Raw genomic sequence first — 21137 nt, 5'->3', positions numbered from 1 at the left:
TTAAACTCCATTTGGTGCTTGCAGTTAAATGTTTTTGCATTATTATTGCAATATGATGGGACAAAAGACAGCAGTGATACCGACAGAGTCCCAGAAAGTACAAAAGTAACCAGGGGGAATATAGCCATGTGTTTTGTAGATAACATCCAACAACATGGTCTTGGACAGAGTGGTTTGCCAACAGGTTCAGAACCACCTGCAGTCTCTCCCAGCATGTTGTATCATGGAAATTGTCTGTTCAGGAACGAGGGCGCTTGCCAGACACTTTATACTTTCAGGTCCCTTTGCTGACTCATTCGGTAGGTTGGAATCAAAGATCCACAAACACATTTTGTTGGCAAAGAGAGCTTACCTGTGCCTGTGATCTGGCTATAACTCAGATGCCAGCAAGACTGAAATAGGAGGAAATGATTGATTGATGTTCTGGGGCTGAGAAGAGTATTTTCTACTCAGTCATTAATTTGTCATATGGCACTGAACAAGTTGCTTGATTAACCATTAATCAGTTTCCTGGAGGCCCGAGAGTTCATACAACCCTTTGAAGACAGTTCTTGAATAGGAAACATGGTACTATCCACTGGACCATGCAAGAGCCATCAGTCATTGAATGACTCTTGCCAGAGATTGGGCTCAGTAATTTCCATGCATTCTTTCATTTTGTCCTTACAATCGATCAACAAGGGAGATATAGGTGAGAAAACGGGTTCACATCAAACACTTAAGTGAGGGGTGTGAGGTCATCAGGCACCAAATCCCTGTGCTTTTTCCACCATGCTGATTCTATACTGGGAGTGTATGGATGAGTGTGGGGCAAGATTATATTTCCTCCAACCCTTAGTCATCCCTGATTAGGTCTCTGAGGTTAAGCATGAGCTTTGGGGACTTAGATCATACAATACTCCTTGTAGACCGGGTCTAGGGGAGGGTGCCCTCTCAACAGTGATGTATTCATTTGAAGAAAACATGCCAGGGGTGAAGCCAAACGAGCTATACCAAAGGGAGAGTGAATTGGAAGAGGAGGTACAGTCGTCTTCTCTTTAGGACAATTAGCAATATATTTATCCTTTTAATGACACTCTTCTGCCAATATATCATTATCTAATAACGTTTTGAGATTGGGGTTTATGTTTGGAAATCAGTATTTATGATAATAAGTAATAAACAGATAAGCTTACACACAGCTTTTCTCAATTTCTTTAATATTGCTGTCAAAGCAAGCTAGACATGTGATGGTCTAGGGCAAAGCAAAAAAATTAAAACATATGTACATCTACTTTTTATCTAAGGAACTGTCTAAGTATTTTTATGAGAACAGAGACCAATTATAGATCTGTGCTATTCGTTAAATTTTATTATTTTTTATGTAAGCCAACCTTCAAATCAAGAGCTCCTTGAATAAGTTTGAACCTGAAGAGTATTGTGTTAAAATATATTTTTTAGAAATTAAATTACACTTTAAATTCATATGGGAAATCTTTTCTGAAGAGTTGAAGAGCTTTTCTAAAAGCAAGTAATCACATCTAAGTTACCTGCTTGATAAACTAGGATTTTTTTTTTTTTTTACATACTTATTGCTCAGGGTTTGTCAACATATGTTTGGGTCAAGTTGTTACAACATAAATTACTACAAAGAAAATCTTCATTTTTTTAAAACTCAGTAAATGATCATTTATTATTATTCTTGTTTTTGTTATCATTGAGTAATCTCAGAACCATCACAGCAGAAGTCCTAGAGAAAGAAGAGTTCTTAACATCTGTCTCATAACGGCTTCTGCAGTGAATAAGCCAATACCAGTTAACTTGCAAATTTACTTGTCATTGAATGATGGGTTCAATGTTTATAGGTTTTCAATAATGGAAAAGTAAGGAGAAAGCCAGGCCAAGCACTAAATGAGAACAAATGACCCAGGTAGAAAAAATTCAGGAAAATGTATAATGTAAAACAAACATTTTTAGGGGAAAATAAAAAAGATCATGTTGCTGTTGGTAACAAAAAATGTTCTCCTACTTCTGAGCAAGACAAATGTTTTTGAATAGAGAATGGGTCTTAGTTCCACTAATATAGTATTGATCGGCAGCATGGTACATAAAGGTAAGAACCAAGATTGTTTAACAATTTAGAAGGGGAAAATGTCAGAAGGGATTTATCCTATGAAAAGAGAGGAAGGAAGGCAGGAGTGAGAAAAGAAGTTTGGAAGTTGTACCACATAGGGGAGTAGAGATCAGGAAGTAAAGTTCTTGTTTACAAGATTCTAGTAAGTGGTAGGTATGTCTGTCAGCATTGACCAAACAAGGCACATCTCATGAAATACTGGAAATGGATGAAAAATAAATAATAGAATCTGGACAACAAGAATCATAATCACAGAGAAGGGAAATTGGGCCTTGATCATCAAGGGGTTTCTTTTTTTTCAACGTTTATTTATTTATTCTGGGGACAGAGAGAGACAGAGCATGAACGGGGGAGGGGCAGAGAGAGAGGGAGACACAGAATTGGAAACAGGCTCCAGGCTCTGAGCCATCAGCCCAGAGCCTGACGCGGGGCTCGAACTCACGGACCGCGAGATTGTGACCTGGCTGAAGTCGGACGCTTAACCGACTGCGCCACCCAGGTGCCCCTGATCATCAAGGGGTTTCTTATCTGCCCACGTGTCCTTGTCCTTGCTGGGGAGAGGCTGGACACGTCAGTTGGACCAGCCTGCAGCAGTCAGTTCTCAGGAAACTCAAGTTATAACTGAAGCCAGTACTGAACTTTGTGGGTTATTACCAATGGTTTTGAATGAGATTTGTGCACATCATAATTATGAGTATTCAAAATCAGAAAGCTAGTTACAGTATCAGAAAGACGCAGAATATTTTGAACCAGAAATCCAGACTAAGGATTCTTTTTTTCCTGGTGAATATACTAATCTTTCAATGCCAGCAAAGGAAAGAAGTATCAACTGAGGATTCACAAGCTCCTAAGAAGGTGGTATGCATTTAGGTTCTGAATATAGTAAGAATGTGCATTGTATCAATTTGCCCTCCTACCAAACCTCAGTAATTTAAGGGAAAAGAATTTTTAAAGATAGTAGACATGAGGAAGGAAAACATTCAGGAAACTAATCAGAAGCAAATATATAGATTATGAACTCTGCCTCACCACCCAAAGTACAAAAAAGGGGAAAAAAGCACACATGCATTGAAGTCCTTGGTTTCTGACTCTAAAGTGATCCTGGGGACAAGGTGTAGGTGAAAACGCTTTGCACAAAGCTCTATTAGAACTTCTAAACTTTTGTGAATATATCAAAGATAACCTCAGGTTATTAAACTCTACCATACAGTCAAGTGAAATATTTATAATCCAAGCTATGTCTCTTTTTTTTCCCTCAAAATTGGATTGAAAGTAATAATTTTTTGTAATGATCTGAGACTATTTTTACCAGGTGCTTTGCCAAGTTTGAAAGGGTTGGGGAAACAGTTCATAAATACAGCTTCACTTCTTTCTCATCCTTTTCATCATGCTGACAGTTTTCTGGAGAATCATTACCAGAGTGGTTTGTGCCATTAGAGATAAGAGGCTATATGTGTTTCCACCAGAAGCCTCTATTTTCCGGACTTCATAAGTCATCCATAAATATTCAATCCAGGCAACAGTTTCATATATTATGATTCTGTCCCTCCAAATCAATATTGACTTAACTAAATGATTTTTAGAAATTATGGGGACTCTTACACTACAAAAAGAATAAAAAGAAAAATCAGATGCAGATTAAGTGCTATGTTTCAGTGGGTGGGATCTGAACCACGTTCTGTGGAATCCATAAAACATTTGCATCCTTTTAAGCAATTCTTTCGGGGTATATAATTCAGTTGTAATAACATTTGTTGAATAATACATAGTCTGTTACTAATTAAAAATATACATTTGCAATTTGTGTAAAGACCACAAAATTTGAAATTATATTCTTTCAACTAAAACTTTTGTGGACCGTTCTATCACTATTCATGCTCCTTTTTTGTTAGAGAGTTTGAGATGGAATTATCAAAAGTTATGAAATGATATGACATAAGCCTTTGAATATAATACCCTTAATATTTCTAAATATATTTAAGAGACTTATTAATATTTTATATTTGGATGGTTGCTAGCTTCTTAGTAGAAACCTTCAGCATTCTGGAGTTGTCTTCTACCTGAAGTAGAAGACCTCACAAATTGAATGATTTTTTTGTCTTTGTCATACAAATTGAATGTTTTTATTGAATGAGATACCAAAATACATTCCTTCCTCCAATCTGGAAAGATAGTATTGTAAAGATTAGGAAGCTGAGACTAAAACCACATCAATCCATTAAAATAAAATACTCTCTTCCTAATTACATTTTAATTTTGGTACTCACAATTTTACAGTGTTTGAATGAAATGCCCGTCTCGTTGCACTGTTGAGCCCAGCTGTGTGTGTGAAATGCTATTTATCAAGAATCGAAATAATACTGCAAGCATTTCCCCTGTGCTTTAGCTTTAGTGTGTACGCTCAAATCATAACCTAAAGTTTATTTCTCTTTCTTCTTTTCAAACAGTTATTTTGTGAAAGTAAGAAGGTGGTGCATGCCACAGAGGGGCTGGATTGGGAAGACAAAGATGCTCCGGGGACATTGGTTGGAAACGTGGTGCACTCAAGGATCATCAATCCTCTGCGCCTGTTTGTTAAACAGTCTCCAGTCCCAAAGCCTGGACACTTGGCGTATGCGGACAGCATGGAAAACTTTTGGGATTGGCTGGCCAACGTCACCGAGGTTCAGGAGCCATTGGCAAGAACTAAACGGAGGCCGATAGTAAAAACGGGAAAATTTAAGAAGATGTTCGGATGGGGTGATTTCCATTCCAACATTAAAACTGTCAAACTCAACCTCCTAATCACAGGGAAAATTGTTGACCACGGAAATGGAACCTTCAGTGTTTATTTCCGACATAATTCCACAGGCCTGGGCAATGTTTCAGTGAGTTTGGTACCCCCCTCCAAAGTGGTGGAATTTGAAGTTTCCCCGCAGTCTACCTTGGAGACCAAGGAGTCCAAATCTTTCAATTGTCGCATTGAATATGAAAAAACAGATCGGGCGAAGAAGACTGCCCTGTGCAACTTTGACCCCTCGAAGATCTGCTACCAGGAGCAGACTCAGAGCCATGTGTCTTGGTTGTGCTCCAAACCCTTCAAGGTCATTTGCATTTACATTGCCTTTTACAGTGTTGATTATAAACTTGTGCAGAAAGTCTGTCCTGACTACAATTACCATAGCGAGACTCCATACTTATCTTCTGGCTGAATTTTTCCACAGTGATGTAAATGAGGGATGACTATATATTTAATTAGAATGACCAAGAACCAAGCCCAGCTCTTCATGATAAAGGATCCCTTTTGTTTCTGGCAGTGAACCTTAGTTCCCTATTAGATTTCAAATTTAAAAAACAAACAAACAAACAAAAAGAAAGAAAGATCTTTAAATGTAAAAATGTGTTTGTTTCGGTCTTAAGTACCTTAATCTAAAAAGTCAAACTGTGTATGAAGCCATCGCTTTCATGTAGGATGGCTAAGTCCTAGAAATATTGTTGTTTCTCTAAAACAAGCACCAATGGTAGCAACATGTAATGAGAAAGAACCGAATTATGCATGTGATAAACATTGCTCTTGAAATGAGCCTACCTTTGAAATATGTTTTGGAAGGTTACCTTAAAATAGCAGATTCCGTAAAGTAACTGAAAAGATTGTATTTGATAGAGGAATCACATTTCTGACATCAAACTCTCGTTTTTATTGCTGTCTTTCCTCCCACATCTATGCTGTTATTGATATGAGAGATGAAGGGGTAAAATTTGTTTCAGACCTCATGTGTGAAGTTACAGTGCCACAGTGGAACAGAATACATTATTATCTGAGCTTGAGTGGGATGTGACTTAAACATTTAGCCCTTTGCTGGCCACCATCCTGAGGCTACTCACCTGAGTAGTAATATTAGTGGGTTGGGAAAGCTAATCTGGTTATATTTTAAGTGAGTCCCACAATAATGAAGGTCATGATGTTTTTAGATTCATTTGCCAAGTTCAATGCTGTGAGATTGCCAAAAATACCATTAAATCTGTATCCACCTTATAACCTATAGCTTCATTCTATTCATTTGATAGTGTGATTTTTATACACATAGAGAACAACTCTGAAAGTGAAAGTGGTTGTTCCCTAGAGGTTAGAATAAGGAAAACAATTGGAAGTGGCCTAACAAAATTCCAGGATTATGGATTCATTATTTCTAGCCTCCCAGATTCAGTTCTCTTTGCATTTAGTTAATTATTTGAATGAGGTATTAAATTCTATGTAGAAATGAAGAGTATATTTAAACATTACTGATTATTATTAAGTGCTAACAACGAAGATACCTGATGCACCAGGCTTTTGAAATCACTTCAACATTATTGTGGCTTCACCGTTGGTGTCCTTGCCATCTTCTCTGAGGCAGGTGGACAGTCATCCTGCATCGTAGAACTGGATGATCTTTGCATTAGTCCAGAAAGAGGGTCTGGCTGGCCAGTAATGTTTCTAGAACTTGTAAGACTCATGGAACAGCTACTCTTTTTACAGTAGGTATTAACTTTACCCAGCCCCCACTCCTTATTTGTAAAATATCAGTTGAATTAAAACATTAAACTGAAGGAAGACCAGTCTAACCAACAAAAATGCTCTTACTGCATTGTTTAAAAAGCCAACAGCTCTTGTCCTCTATTTTGCTTTTCATTCCTTTCCTTTTACTGGTGATATCTGTATAGTGTTTGATTTTGTCTTTTGAAAAATTGTACTAGGCTTAGTGTGTGGTAGTACAGGCTTGAAATTTTTGCTCTGAGTTCATCAGGTGCTTTTGCAATTTTGTGGTTGGTGTGAAATATTTTAAGGCATCTTTTTATTTTCATCTAGAAACAAGATTAAAATACTATTTATTGTAAAATATGTGGGAACCATATATGTATATATACTTAGAATTTTCTGTGTACAGAGAAAGTATGTGTACACATTTCTATGTAAATAAAAAGAATTTGCTAAATCTGTCACATGACTTCAGGTTTTTTTTTAAGACTCTTCTTTCTTTTCTCAGGGTGTGTGTGTGTGTGTGTGTGTGTGTGTGTGTGTGTAACACCAAGTGAGCATTAAGATTTTCCTTATGCATATATTAAATAAAGCACCTTGGCTATGAGGACTTTAATGTAAAGTAAAAGGATAATTCACATAAGCACTTGGCATATAGTCTGGTACCTGGTAAGAGCTCTGTAAGCGTAAGCTTCCATTATGATTGGAATAATAATTATTATTATTGCAGCATGAAATATGATTAAAAACTCTGGTGTTCAAATGTTGAGTGATATGAACATATCCATGCAAAGGGAAAAATATAAATTGGTTTACAAAATTCTTGGATTTTAGCAGGGTTTGTGGAATTAAAAAAAAAAAAGAAAGATAATTTCCTTAGGCATATTTTTTAATTGGAGTAGAACATATGTCACATACATTTTTAAGTCATAATTTTATTTCAAAGACTACATAATTGTCAGTAATGGTACTTGGCACCATATAAATCAGATCCCATTTAAACATGCAAATGCATACATTTCTACAAAACCATTTTTACCTTTGAATATTGCAGTTGAGGAAAAGGACATTCATGTAAGCTAACTTTACACTCAATTATAAATTCATCAAAAGTTAAAGAATAGACCCTTTAAAAATAAAAATTAAACCAACACTTGTACACCTGAAACTACAATAATGTTATATGGCAATTGTGTTTCAATAAATTTTTTGTAAGTTAAGAAAAACACACTTAGCAGAAATTTAATCTTCAGGGAGATGTCAGGCATCTTTCCAGGGTCTCTCTAGGCTTACTGCTTACTAGAAAGCAAACTAGTTTGAAGACCTTTTCACCCTTCAGAAGAAACAATCATTTTACTCATCACACTGAATCAGGAAAGAGACTGTATTTCCATGACTAAGAACAATGTGATCATACCAGCCATAGACTCTGTAAAATCTATGGAAGGGAAATGAGAGAAAGAGCCAATGGACAGCATGTGGGAAAGCAGCAATCAGTAAAAAGAAAACAATTTTCGTCTTACTGCTTGGTTCTTGGAATTTCAATACATTCTTATGATTAGAATAACAGCAACAATGAGTGTGGTTCTCTGATATGGCCACCCGAAAGAGCACCTGATACATATTACATTATATTCTTTAATCTTTATTCTTGCAACACCTTTCTTATTTACATGACTCAGATGCTACATGCTACATTTAGGCATGATCCTTATTCTGCCTTCATTCAAAACATGGTTCTGCGAGGTTGGAACTGCCATTACAGCTTCAAGAGCCTTGCTCTTCAGTGTGGTGGGCAGATCAGCAGTTGTTAGAAACGCAGAATCTCTGGGGGCGCCTGGGTGACTCAATCGGTCAAGCATCTGACTTCAGCTCAGGTCATGATCTCACGATTCATGAGTTTGAGCCCAGCAATAGGCTCTGTGCTAACATCTCAGAGCCTGGAGCCTGCTTCAGATTCTGTGTCTCCCTCTCTCTCCCTACCTCTCCCCGACTCACACTCTCTGTCTCTCAAAAAATAAATAAGTGTTAAAAAAAAAAGAAAGAAAGAAAAAGAAATGCAGAATCCAGGTACTACCCCCAGACACACTGAACTGGAAGTTTTCCTTTTTAATAAGATCCCCATATGACTTGTATACACATTAACCACCGAGAAGTATTTCCCTAGAGAGTCTGATCTGATTTAGTGAATGTGCTATAGGGATTATACATTTTTTATAGGGAACCTACATCTTTTTTTAACCTTTAAATTTTTTAAAAATTTAATAATTGACACACAATGTTACTTGGGTTTCAGACGTACAACACGTGATTCAAATTCTCTATACATTATGCCATGCTCACTACCTGTGTAGCTACCATCTGTCACCATACAGTGCTATTACAATGTCATTGACTATAGGCTTCTACATCTTAATAAGCATCCTAGGTTATGCTCATTCAGATAAGCTTCTGACAATACTTTCCTAAAAGAAAAGTTAAAGGAGCAGACTCTTTTAACAACGAAAATTAAAGTAGTAGATTGATAACCAAATAAAGAAAAGTAAGCAACCCGATATGAAGATACAGAAGAGTAGTATTCCAAAGGGAGTGCACCCTACCTATCTTCTAGTTCAACTCCCTCATTTGAGAAACAAGTAGACCAAGACCCCATCAGAGTAAAGAACATGCCCAGTATTAAGTGACAAGCCTGACTGAATCCTAATCTCAGGTCTTGTGCCACATAAGAAAGGTAAATTGAAACAGATATTCAGGACAAAACAAAAATAATTGTAGTGAGTGTATAACAAGACATGATTCAGAAGCCAAACTAAACATGAACATGGCTAGAAATGCACTCCCTCCAAAACCTTCATAGTTATAATTTCCCCCATGAACATAAAAATTTTAAAACTAAAACTATAGAAAAATAAAGTCAGGATAGAGCAATCATATCCAAGGATAAGAGTCGTGGGATATATTAGAGGTATGACTGGATAAGAATTAACATCAGTAAAACACCACATTTGGCAGAATTTTCCAGTGATTTTAACACCTGAAAATATATTTTCACAGAACTAGGTAAATTGTGTGAAATACTTTAATTGCCTAACAGTCCGATTTTACCTTATAAAGAATCTTAAATTAATTGGTTTATAAAATAGAGGATGGAGTCATGCATTTTTACTTGCAGTAAAACTAGTTAACGTCAGCTTAATTAATCATAACTTTCAATGAATGGAAATGTAATATGTTCAATTATAAGGGACAAATTATAAGGAAACATTTATAGGAAAATATTAGAGATATTTTTCTTCACAAAAATCTTATAGAAGATATTCCAGGGTCATTTCATATTTATGCCTTCATCTCCTGCCCCAAACTGTGAGGTCTAGAATCATGGGCACATAACTTAGTCTGCTTCATTTTTAATCTTCCTTTTTCTTCATCCAGCTCAGCTCCTCCATAAATAGTATGTAATCTATTCTCAAAAAGAATGAATTAACTTCTTTGTGTCTTCCAGAGCACCTGGCTCAAAGTGTCTGGTATGGAGTAGTTGCTTGATCAATATCTGTCACTTGATTTTTTAAAAAAATTTCCGGTGCAATACAGGGATTATTCAAGACCCACTCTACCCACATAAGAGTTACTGTGCACCATTTCGAACGTGAACACATTACTCCACCTGAACACAATACCCATTGAATGCTAGCTCCCAGAACCACAGAAGTGTAAACGTGGAAACAAGTTTAGAAATCATCTGGAATAAGTTTTGTTTATTAGATAAAGAAATGGAGGCTTGTTCTTCCTGCCCGGGTAAAGCTATTCATTCTGTTTTTTATCCTTCCCAATCATTGATGTTCCCCAAATTTGTGACAGAGATTGTCAACTGCCCACCAGAATGGACCTTCCTCCTTCTCCCATTGCAAGAGGTCAAATATGTGGCTAGCCAACTGCATGCCCCTGCCTCTCAGTTAATGAAATGTGGAAGGAAGGGATGTCTTCATTCCAGGAGTAGACTCAAATAAAAGTGCTCTCAGGCTTCTCTGCACTCTCTTCCCTTTGGGTGTCTCAGAGAGATGTCCTGTGGGTCCTGAGATACTATACAGTGAAGAAGGCAAAGCAACTGCCAGTCTGAGTGCCTTTCCCACCATGGAGTAGAGCCACGCAGCTAACCAAAAGCCCACCCTGGACTGCTACATAAGAAATAAACCAACATATCCCTCTCACAGTCGCTGAATTATTAGGATGGATTTGTTACTGCACCTCAGCCCTACCTAACGAATACAAACATTGCATAAAACTTCTCTGTGAACTCGAGCCCCACTCTGATCTCCATCTGTTTAAATTGTGTCAAGTCTATGCTAAGCATTGCAGTAATAATTCTGTACACACACTTTTAGCTTGCCTTATTATATATACTTCTTCATAGGTCCTAGAAAGAAAAGTAAGCTCACCAAAGCCAGAGATTACATTTTGTACTTAATTTAAATGTCTCACAATGCCCAGATAAAGCCATTGCCTTTTAAGTGGATGATAAGTTGCACTCAAAGATAACATAGGAAGTTATTTACTTAAAAAATTGGTTTTCTGGGGCGCCTGGGTGGCGCAGTCGGTTAAGCGTCCGACTTCAGCCAGGTCGCGATCTCGCGGTCCGTGGGTTCGAGCCCCGCGTCGGGCTCTGGGCTGATGGCTCAGAGCCTGGAGGCTGTTTCCGATTCTGTGTCTCCCTCTCTCTCTGCCCCTCCCCCCTTCATGCTCTGTCTCTCTCTGTCCCAAAAATAAAATAAAACGTTGAAAAAAAAAATTTTTTTAAAAATTGGTTTTCTGAATGACCCATGTAAAATACTGATGGGAAATTCTTAAAAAATAATGAAACAGCAATTTCAGAATCATGCTAATTCTACTTCACCTACCGAGACAGGGAGAAATGTATATGTTTTCATTTTTATTTTTTTGTTAGTAATCCACTTACATGGATTCATAATTCCAAATTTACCAGTACAGTAGATGATACAAGGCCTGTTTCCCAGGCATTTTCTATAGCCAGCCTTTTCCATCTCTAGAGGAAAATCATAGTATCAACTTCTAGTGTATCGTGACAGAGATACATTAGTATGTTTTGGAATGTTTTAAATGATTAAAAAATGTTCTCTTCAGTTTTACAAGATGCTCCCTTTGATGTGTATTCTGGCTTTCTGAAGCATTATGGTACATTTATTTGTTATTGTTTCCTTTTTTAATTCAATAAATCACTTTCAAATACTCAAATTTTTAAAAATTAAAAATACTACCCATCATCCCATCACTAATAAGTTAAATCTATTTATTCTTATATTTCCCCCCTCATCTTTGTCCATATATATGTATGTGCGTGTGTGTGTGCACAGCTTTTATAGAGTTGTAATTATGTACAGCATGGTAATTAATAAATAGATCATTATATCTTATGTATAAAAGTCTTGACTGAAAGACAAAGAGACTAAGAGAATTTCCTGAACAAACCATGTGGGAAATAGTGTATGGCTCAATATGAACTAAAAAATGGGATATCCTAGGACTGAGTAATGGGATGTCCTCTGCCTTCTCTCTTTCTTGTCGTCTACTCCATGACAAATAGAGTGAAGAATGATTCTAGTCCCTGAAACATAAAACAGTTTTGCAGAACTTGCTGTGTCAAAGCATATATTACAAATTTTAGTTAAAAGGATCCCACTCATAGTAGACTCTATGAAGCCAACTCACTCTCAGAGCCCCTGTGACATCTAATGTGGTAAATGGAGCCTGTCATTATTGCAATCCCACCGCCCTCACTTTCTGAAAGGACCTTGTAAATTATAGCATTATATAAATGAAAGAGTCTTTACAGAGAAAGAGTTAATGTTTATCAATGCTACTATGGGTCCAATACCATCCTAGATTCTTTATAAATAAGCAGAGTTTACAGTTAGTGTAACCTGGATTTAGGACTTGACTTTGTCACTAGCAGATTCACACATAGCTGTGTGAACTTGAGCCAGTCACTCAACCTCTTTGAGCTTGAATTTTTTCATCTGCAAAATGGAGTTATATGCCTGGCTCATAGTAGTGCTGAGGTGAAAGTAAATGTCACATAGATTGTGAGCAGTAATGGATGATGACAAGAACCTTAAAGCACAATATCTTTTTATTATTTTTTTGCTACCAATACTTCTTATACATTATAGATATACCAAAACCAGTGTAAATAGTTAGACTTCATTATTTTTATTCAAAATCCATGTCTACACTTACCTGGTATGTCAGTGAGAATATCCTTATTACCAGGATCACAGCTGTATATGCAGGTAGACTTGGACTTGGACTTCTCTGGCGTCTTCAGAGAGATGTCTACTTAAGGTGTATTCTTTCTTTCTGTATTTGAGAAAAATTGAAAATGTAGACATAGTGTCTTGCGTAAAGAAAATCAAAGATTTTAAAAATAAGACATAATCGTCTTCATAATATTCATAATATGAAGCCCAGATTTCTTTTAAGTAGAGAATAGATATTGAAGTAAACAAAAGTAAACTAATTGTAGTTAATTAATAAATGCTATTGAACAAAATAAGCATCGCAAAAGGAAAACTTATAACTAAAATGATGCCCAGATGTACTGGGCACCTAGTGGGTGGTCTTGCCAGCCCCTTCTTTTCCTAACAATTTTATTTAACGTGTCATAAATCATGCTGGATCCCAGCAGCTGTTTTGTACAGTACAACCTTGCTCATTGGATTGTTTCAATGGCACTAGGCATGAGCATGTCTTGCACACTGGGCCAGTCAGAAGCTTTCCTAGGAATTTAGAGTTAGGACTAAGAGATAGTTCATTATGGAATGTTACACCTAAAGACTGTTGGCCATGTTTTCCAACATACAGGTAAAGAAGCAAATGAAACTATCCTATGGAAGAAGAGGGAGGCAAACAGAAAGGAACAGAGAAAAGAAAGCAAGTCCTGAGTGTACTTAAGTCTCTCATTCTGGCTTATTTCCAGGGCAGGCTGCAATCCCTGCCTTTGGGCTCAGTAAGACTACTCAATATATCATTGTAATAAATGTCCTTTTTTTCCCCTAGAGATAAGTGTATTAGTCAGAGTGCCCGCAGAAAACAGGTCACCCAGTCTAAAAACCCTGTGGGAGAAGCTTATGTCCCCACTTGTTTGACTTGAGGCTTGGTCATGTTACATGCTTTGGCCACTTGGATGTGAGTAGACTTGACCTTTGCCCTATCCACACAGAAGCTTAACATGTAATTGTGGGGTTTGGATTGGGCTCTCCCTTGAGTTTCTCCCTTCTATCATGAAAACATCAGCTAGAAGCCATTACCATCATTAGGCTAAAGAAATAAGGGAAGAAAGAGTATGTTGACAGCCAGTGGAGCTGGAGTACTGAAGAAAGGGCTGCCTAGCCTGGCGGGAGCTGTGGTCAAAAGAATGCAGCCACTGCTCAAAGGAGAGCAGAGGGAAGAAATGAACATCCAGATCTCTCTCGTCTTGCCCTCATTCATACCTAACAGCACCTCCCAATGTCACACCCAACCAGATATCAAGCAACAAGATGGTTCAAGAGAAGAAGTCTCCAGGGCTCTACAATCCAGAGCACAGAGCAGCACCATGGCACACACTAGCCACTACACAAAAGGACAGTGAATGGATGGAGAGAAAGAACAGCAAGTGTAAAATAAACCACGAAATAGCTCAAATAGATTTATATTACATGCAACCAAGAGGCCTCTTAATGTGAAAGATAAATTTGGCTTACACAAAGAATTAGTGAAAGAAACGTCACAATTCGAGATAAATCTCTCAATAAAAAAAGAACATTTGCATGTTATCAGTAGGCTATGCGCTACATTTTGTGGGGGGAAACAACTTCATGGGAACAGGAATCACATTGTATTAAGTAGATTCCATAATAGCATGTTCCACGTACTTTATATGTTACATATAAGTACTTGTTCAGAACAATGACAGTGATGATAGATTTGCCTTCCTTCCAGCATCAATTTAGGTGATGTATTTCTATTTTCATGATTATACAATGTAGAAAAAAACTTTGTACTGTAGTACCCAAAGATTTTAGGTAAAGAAAAACAGAGAGTGTTATTTTGCAAAAGACAATCCTGAGATGTGGGATTCTACAAGTGATTTATTCTGCTACGTCATGGGAAAATAAATGTCCTTTCCAACTGACCGAGACTCTTTTCATTTGTCAACTATTGATCCCCTCCCACAACCTCTCTTCTTAGCTCCATGATTCTTCTAGAGGTTAAACCAATGAAGCCCAGTCCCATTTATTTCTTCCTACTTTATGCTGTGGTATCACCATCGATAACATCAGAGCAGTCAGCCACTCATCTTCAGTGAGCAGCACAGTGGCAGATCCTAGCTAGAGAGAAGCTTTTAGAGGTTATCTGGGCATTTCCTTTCAGGAACCAATAATATAAATTAAGCCTTAAAAATAACTATGGAATGCATATTTTAAAAAATTATTGTCTTTGAATTTTATGTGTATCTACAACTGCATTGCCCCTTTGTTTGCCATTCTAAAGAAAGCAACAAGGAAAATCATAATGGGCATCAGCGTATTGCCTGTTAAATAGGAGAGAGAATGAAGGGAATGGGCCAAATCAAAAGTAAAAGAAAAATCTCCATGACTCACAAATGTCATGCTCCTGATAATTTATTCTAGGGTCCCCTGACTATGTTTCCTTTACTTTTGGTTTCTCAAATCCTGCCGAAGAACTTTTTGCTCTCTAAAGGTTTGTACTTATTGTTTCTAATTCTTGAATCACTACTCCTTATTGCTGAACCATTGTTGCAGAGATTCTCACCTCCCCTTCCATCCTCCCATGAAGTTGTCATGGGTCTGAATACCCCAGGTGTTCTGACTCCTTCACAAACACTTGGAATATTCAAACACTAGCCTATATAGTAGAGGCAGGAAAGAAGATGTGTCTAAATAATGAGTGATTTTGATATATGAGTGATTTAGATATATAAGTGATTTTGTTATTTGACAGATATCATCATTTGAGTTGTACCTTCTTGTTAGACTGGAAGCTACACAATTAAAAGAAATGTTTCTTCTCAATTTCTTTTCTGGTCTATGAAATGTTAATAGCAATTATCTGTTTTTAGTGGTGCTTGACCAATATTGTTAATAAACCAGTAGACCAGTCTATCTCTTTATCTACTGATGCTCCATCTTGTCTGAGAAATGACTTAAGGTGGCACATAGGAATGGATTTTTTAAAAACACAAACTACTATAAATCAAGGATAGCAAATGAGTTTTATGCTACATGAAACTTTATTGTTGGTAGAAGAGGCCCAGATAGGGCTAGTAGCTAATAAAATGGCTAATAAAGAATGAGTGGCACCATCAGTTAGCAATGTCTGCCATGAGTGTGGGAGGGGAAGATAATGGATATGCCATCCTAGTTTTTTAAAGCAAAATATAAATACATGATCATGTACTAAAAGTCTTCCCAAATATGACAACAAGGCAGAAACCATAAAATGAAAATTGATAAATTTGATAACTGAATTTTTTAATAAACAGACCACACAAAAAAGATAAAAATAAATTAGAAACTGGAAAATATTTGAAAATCCTTTTTTTTTTCTAATCTGAGTATAGTTGACACATAATGGTACTTTAAATTCAGGTGTACAACTTAGTGATTTGATAAGTTCATACACTATGCTATGATCATCACAAGTATAGTTATCATCTATTCCATTACATCTCTATTAAAACATCATTGATTGACAACACTTATTGAATAGGTGTTCATACCCCTTACATCTAAAGACCTCTTCCAGATCAATAACCAAATTATGGTCTTCACAATTAAATACAGGCAGAGAACATTATCACCTGCACCGAATAAAAATCCTAACTTAGAATGGCTTAAGGAAATAGAGGTTTTGTTTTTCTCATGTCATATAAATCTGGGGGTGAGATAACTTGGGCTGTTATGGAAGCATTATGATTTAATCTTGCCAACAGGGATGAGGACATTATAGAAAGGAAGGAAGGATGGAAGGGAGGCATGGGTGGGAGAGGGAGAAACAAAGTTAGTTCAAGAGGGAGGGCAGGAGGAAGATTAGGGAGAAAAATGGCTAATAAATATCTGAAAACAGTTTTCTTTCTCATAATTAATCAAATTAATACAAATTAACAAAATAGAAATTAATTTTTTTATATTCAAGCTAAAATGTATACAGGAAAGAAAACTGTGCATGGTCCACCTTTCTTGAAAGCAATTTGGAAATATCTTCCAAAGCCTTTATGGTGTTGACCCTTTATTCTTTGACCCTGCTATTGGACTGCTTAAGAGCAACTCATAGATAAGAGCAAAGATTGAGCAACAAGGATATTCACTGGAGCACCATTATTAATATGAAATACTAAAACAACTGAAATTTTCAAAAAAAGAAGACTGATTAAGAAAAACGAGGCACATCTATGCAATAGAATTTTGCGTAATAGTATAAAATGATGATGTGAAAGAAGATCCTGTTGAAACAAGTTCAACAAGGGCAGGTGAACAGCAGTTAACAGAGGTTATTTTTAATTCTTTCCAGCACAGAAAATCATGAGCTTTGGGATCCTCAACATTTTATTCCACAAGCAAGGTTACAATAGTTTGAATCTGAAAATCATTCAAAGGCAGAAAAAAAAACAGAAAGCTAACCTTCCCCAAACAGTCTCAAAAAAGCACCAATTCCCCACCATTCAGCAACACTATTGTCTGATGTTGTCTACAAAACAAACTATTTCCAAAATGGATGCCAAAAGAAATAAAGTTATTTTGCAATAGAGAATTACTTTTTCCCCCCTCTCTGCCTACCTTTAGCCTTCATTCAGTGGTCATAGTGCCTGCTTTCCATGCTACATATCCACAGACTCTTTGACATGATGACATTTATGGTGCTCAAAGTCCTCTCTCTTCTTTGCCCTCTATTTTTTTGTCTTTTCTGCTTGTCCTTCGCATGTTCCCCATGTTACATGCTTTTAGGCCCTTTAACGCATTCCCATGCCTCTCCCCAAATGCAGTACAATATATCTGTGCTTCTCCTTTAAAAGTTATCCTATAGCAGTCAATGTGGGATGGACCAGTAATGAATCCAGCAAGAGAACTACCTCCCTAATCTTAAATTTTCTTCTTCATTAATGTCACTTAAGATTACACCAATATTCTTAGTAATCATGCATATTAATTCATGTCAAGTTTACTGTCAACATAAACCCCCAAGTCTTTTCTATATCCCCCATGCTAAACATGCATAGTTCCATTTGCTTTGATCCCAAAAGTTCATGTATTTTGGCCCCAAGTTTCCAGTTTAACCCTATTATATTTCAGTATATCACACTAAAACATTTTTATTCATAAAGGACACTTACCAAAAATAACAACTTTAGTTAAGAAATAAACTATAGCCTTTCTTTCTGGCAAAAATCAAGAAGGAGTTGTTTCTTCAAGTCCTTTACAACTCAGTGTAATAAAATCCTATCAGCTGAATATAAAAGAACAGTCATCTTTCTGTTCACTGTAGTGAGAGGTGGGGAGAAAACAGGCAAAATGCAATTAACTCACAAATTTTAAGAGTGTATAAGAAACAAGTAAAGGAGAAAACATTTCAAAACACATCCTGGTGTTACCCAAATGAAAATTTTTAACTCTTTCATCCCCAAATTTTCCCAATTAACACATGCATAGGTCCTATTTGAGTATCAACATAGAAGGTCCCATGCTGAATATTTGCACCTTAGGCCAAGGACAGGTGCATTAAACTATAATTATCAAATATTATTTTTACTTGATTTTCTTATGAGGTGGTAATGAGTATAACACAGTCTATGGCGAAAGAGCTGTGCCTAGAGACTATGTGCTTGTTAATAGATATTGTCTTGAGATGCAAACTTAGTTATATGATATCTGACCAGGGTACAATGTGGATGCAATAATAAATAATGTATAAATAATGTATAAAGCATTGTCCTTCTGACTAGACTGTCAGCTTGTTTGGGCCATGGATCTCTTCTTCATTATTCTTGTTCATTGTTCTTCCCTGTCACTTAGCAAAGCTCCTGACCCCTGGTATGCTCACTTATGTGTGTTATAGTCAATTGAGAATAAGAAAGACTACGTTTTGGGTCCATCCATTTGGATCTGTAATTGTAGAATTATCAAAAGCCCTCCTTTCAAAATGGTTCTTTAAAAGCTTAGGTGATGTATCTATCAGTCAGTATTCCAGGAGGAAACAGAAGACACCTGAAGAGGTATTTTGAAGAAAATTTAATAAAAGGACTATTTCCAGACATGTTGCAAGGGTAGAGGAACAACAAAGGGATATTGAGGCATGCAGGGAAGGCATCAGTGGGACATCCCTACTCTTTCTAGGCCTGAAGAGGAAGGAAAGGAAAGTGTTACAAAAACCCAGTGAGTTGAAACTATTATAGAAGAAGATATGTTAAATAAGAGCTAGAGCCGGAAAGGGATGCTGGAGTCTTAGCCTGGGGTGGAAAGAAACAGAGAAATACTCCAACATATATGTACTTTATCTATTATAAATAGCTATTAAAATAATAATGAGATAAATATTTTTGTGCTCTGATTATTTCCCTACTATAAATTCATAATGGTAGAATTGATCAGTCACAGGCCAAAACTGTTGAAATATGAATTGTCCTCCAGGAATATTGTGCCAATTTGTGCTGTACAACAGACCATTATTGTATGACAGTGCTGTTTCTTGATATTCTTACTAATTAACACACACTCCCCAGGTGTCAAGTTCTCTGTCACCTCAATGAGTTCACTTCTATTGTATACTCAGTCTGGCTAACTCTACTTTTCTCCTAATGTTCATGACCTGGTCTTGAAAGCATTTCCTCACTCATCTCTGCCAGCTATTTGTTCTACATTTCTATCATACTCCTGGCACCTCACCAAATATAATGCATTGCAATCATTTGTTCATTTGTTTGTCTCTTAAACTATGCAGTGAGTTATTTGAGGAAAAGAACCATTTCTTTTTTTTTTTTTCTTTTTAAATTTTTTTTTCAACATTTATTTATTTTTGGGACAGAGAGAGACAGAGCATGAACGGGGGAGGGACAGAGAGAGAGGGAGACACAGAATCAGAAACAGGCTCCAGGCTCTGAGCCATCAGCCCAGAGCCCGACGCGGGGCTCGAACTCACGGACCGCGAGATCGTGACCTGGCTGAAGTCGGACGCTTAACCGACTGCGCCACCCAGGCGCCCCAAGAACCATTTCTTAATAGTAGTACTATTAATATTCAACTCTGTAAGTGCTGTTTAGCACTATCTGAAATGCAGAGCATACACAGAGCTATGTTTTAAATGAAAAAGATATGGAGGCTGACCACCATCATACTATGATCTGAGGGTGATCCATCAATCCTCACAGCTTTGTTGTTCCATTCAGCCTGGTTCTAGTGTGAGTCACATATGGCTGGCACAGCTCTGGAGAAGAGTATTTCTCTTGAGAGTTCCATGGGGGCTTAGCCAGTTATAAGAAGCTTCCCAGCCCATTCTTTAGGAGCTGTTATTAGCCTATCCTTTAAGTATTAAGAGTATAAGAGATCATAAACTCAAGGAGATGGGGATCTGGCTGGGGATTGGCCGAGCTCTAGACCAGATGTCACTCCAACCTCTTTCTTCCAGGATCTGTTCACATCCATCAATATACTTGGTGCATATTTTGTTATTAAGAGAAGACAGGAGAATCTGAATGTTATAAGAGTAGGAAGTGGATGGGTAAGCCTGAGGGGGAAGTTAGAAAAGCAGGAGCAGAGGGACATCACTTCCCATTCTGCCAATAAGCTACACTCGATTGAGTCTCTATGACAAAATGTAAAGGCAAGAACAGACAAGGCTATTTTTGTTAGTGTATCTGTTATCTAATGAAAGTATTGAAAAGTCATCAGGGTATTGGTAAGAGCCAGAAGCTGAGGGAACCCTGCACTGCTGAGTTCAAGCTGAGTGGCCTTGGGGCTGAGTGGTAGAGGCAGAGAAGTGAGGATAGGCACTGTGCTGCACGGCTGCAGGGTGCTCACTGAGTAACACTGGTTCCTGACAACTAAGTTCTTATTCACCCTATAGCAGTTGTAACAGTGAGGTCTTGGCAAGTGGCTCTTCAGGTGATGAAAGTGGACAATAGAGGAGGAAACAGAAGATGAGTAGGGCAAATGCTTTCTGCCAACTATAGCAGATTACATATCTGAGAACCCCCTTCAATGTCTCCTACCCTGGAATACACAGGGGGCTTCCTTTTTCCCTTTCTTTGGGTCCAAACTTTTAGGTAGTTCTCAGTGAGGCTTGAGGTATGATAGGAGGGACCAATGTGCCCAGGGTCAAATTTTCAGCTGGCGTAATCAGGAGATGAAGTATATAAATAAATACATTGAGAATAATGCAACCTGGGTATTTTATTACCAGATAAGGGACTACAATTAAGGAAAGGGGAATGCTAATACATGTTATTGTGCTGGACTG

General features: G+C 37.2%; 1 protein-coding gene across 1 annotated transcript in view; it reads left to right on the top strand.

Moving 5' to 3' along the window:
* NXPH2 (neurexophilin 2) overlaps positions 1-7080 on the top strand; it is a 113782-nt gene extending 106702 nt beyond the window's left edge. The window contains exon 2 of the mRNA XM_043576623.1: positions 4561-7080. Coding sequence (XP_043432558.1) covers positions 4561-5304 — 744 coding nt within the window. The 3' untranslated portion in view covers positions 5305-7080. The remainder of the gene's footprint in view (positions 1-4560) is intronic.
* Positions 7081-21137: the final 14057 nt, after the last annotated feature.

The sequence above is a fragment of the Prionailurus bengalensis genome, chromosome C1 (genome assembly GCF_016509475.1).
Source record: "Prionailurus bengalensis isolate Pbe53 chromosome C1, Fcat_Pben_1.1_paternal_pri, whole genome shotgun sequence".
Lineage (NCBI taxonomy): Eukaryota > Metazoa > Chordata > Mammalia > Carnivora > Felidae > Prionailurus > Prionailurus bengalensis.
This window is presented reverse-complemented; position numbering and strand designations above follow the sequence as displayed.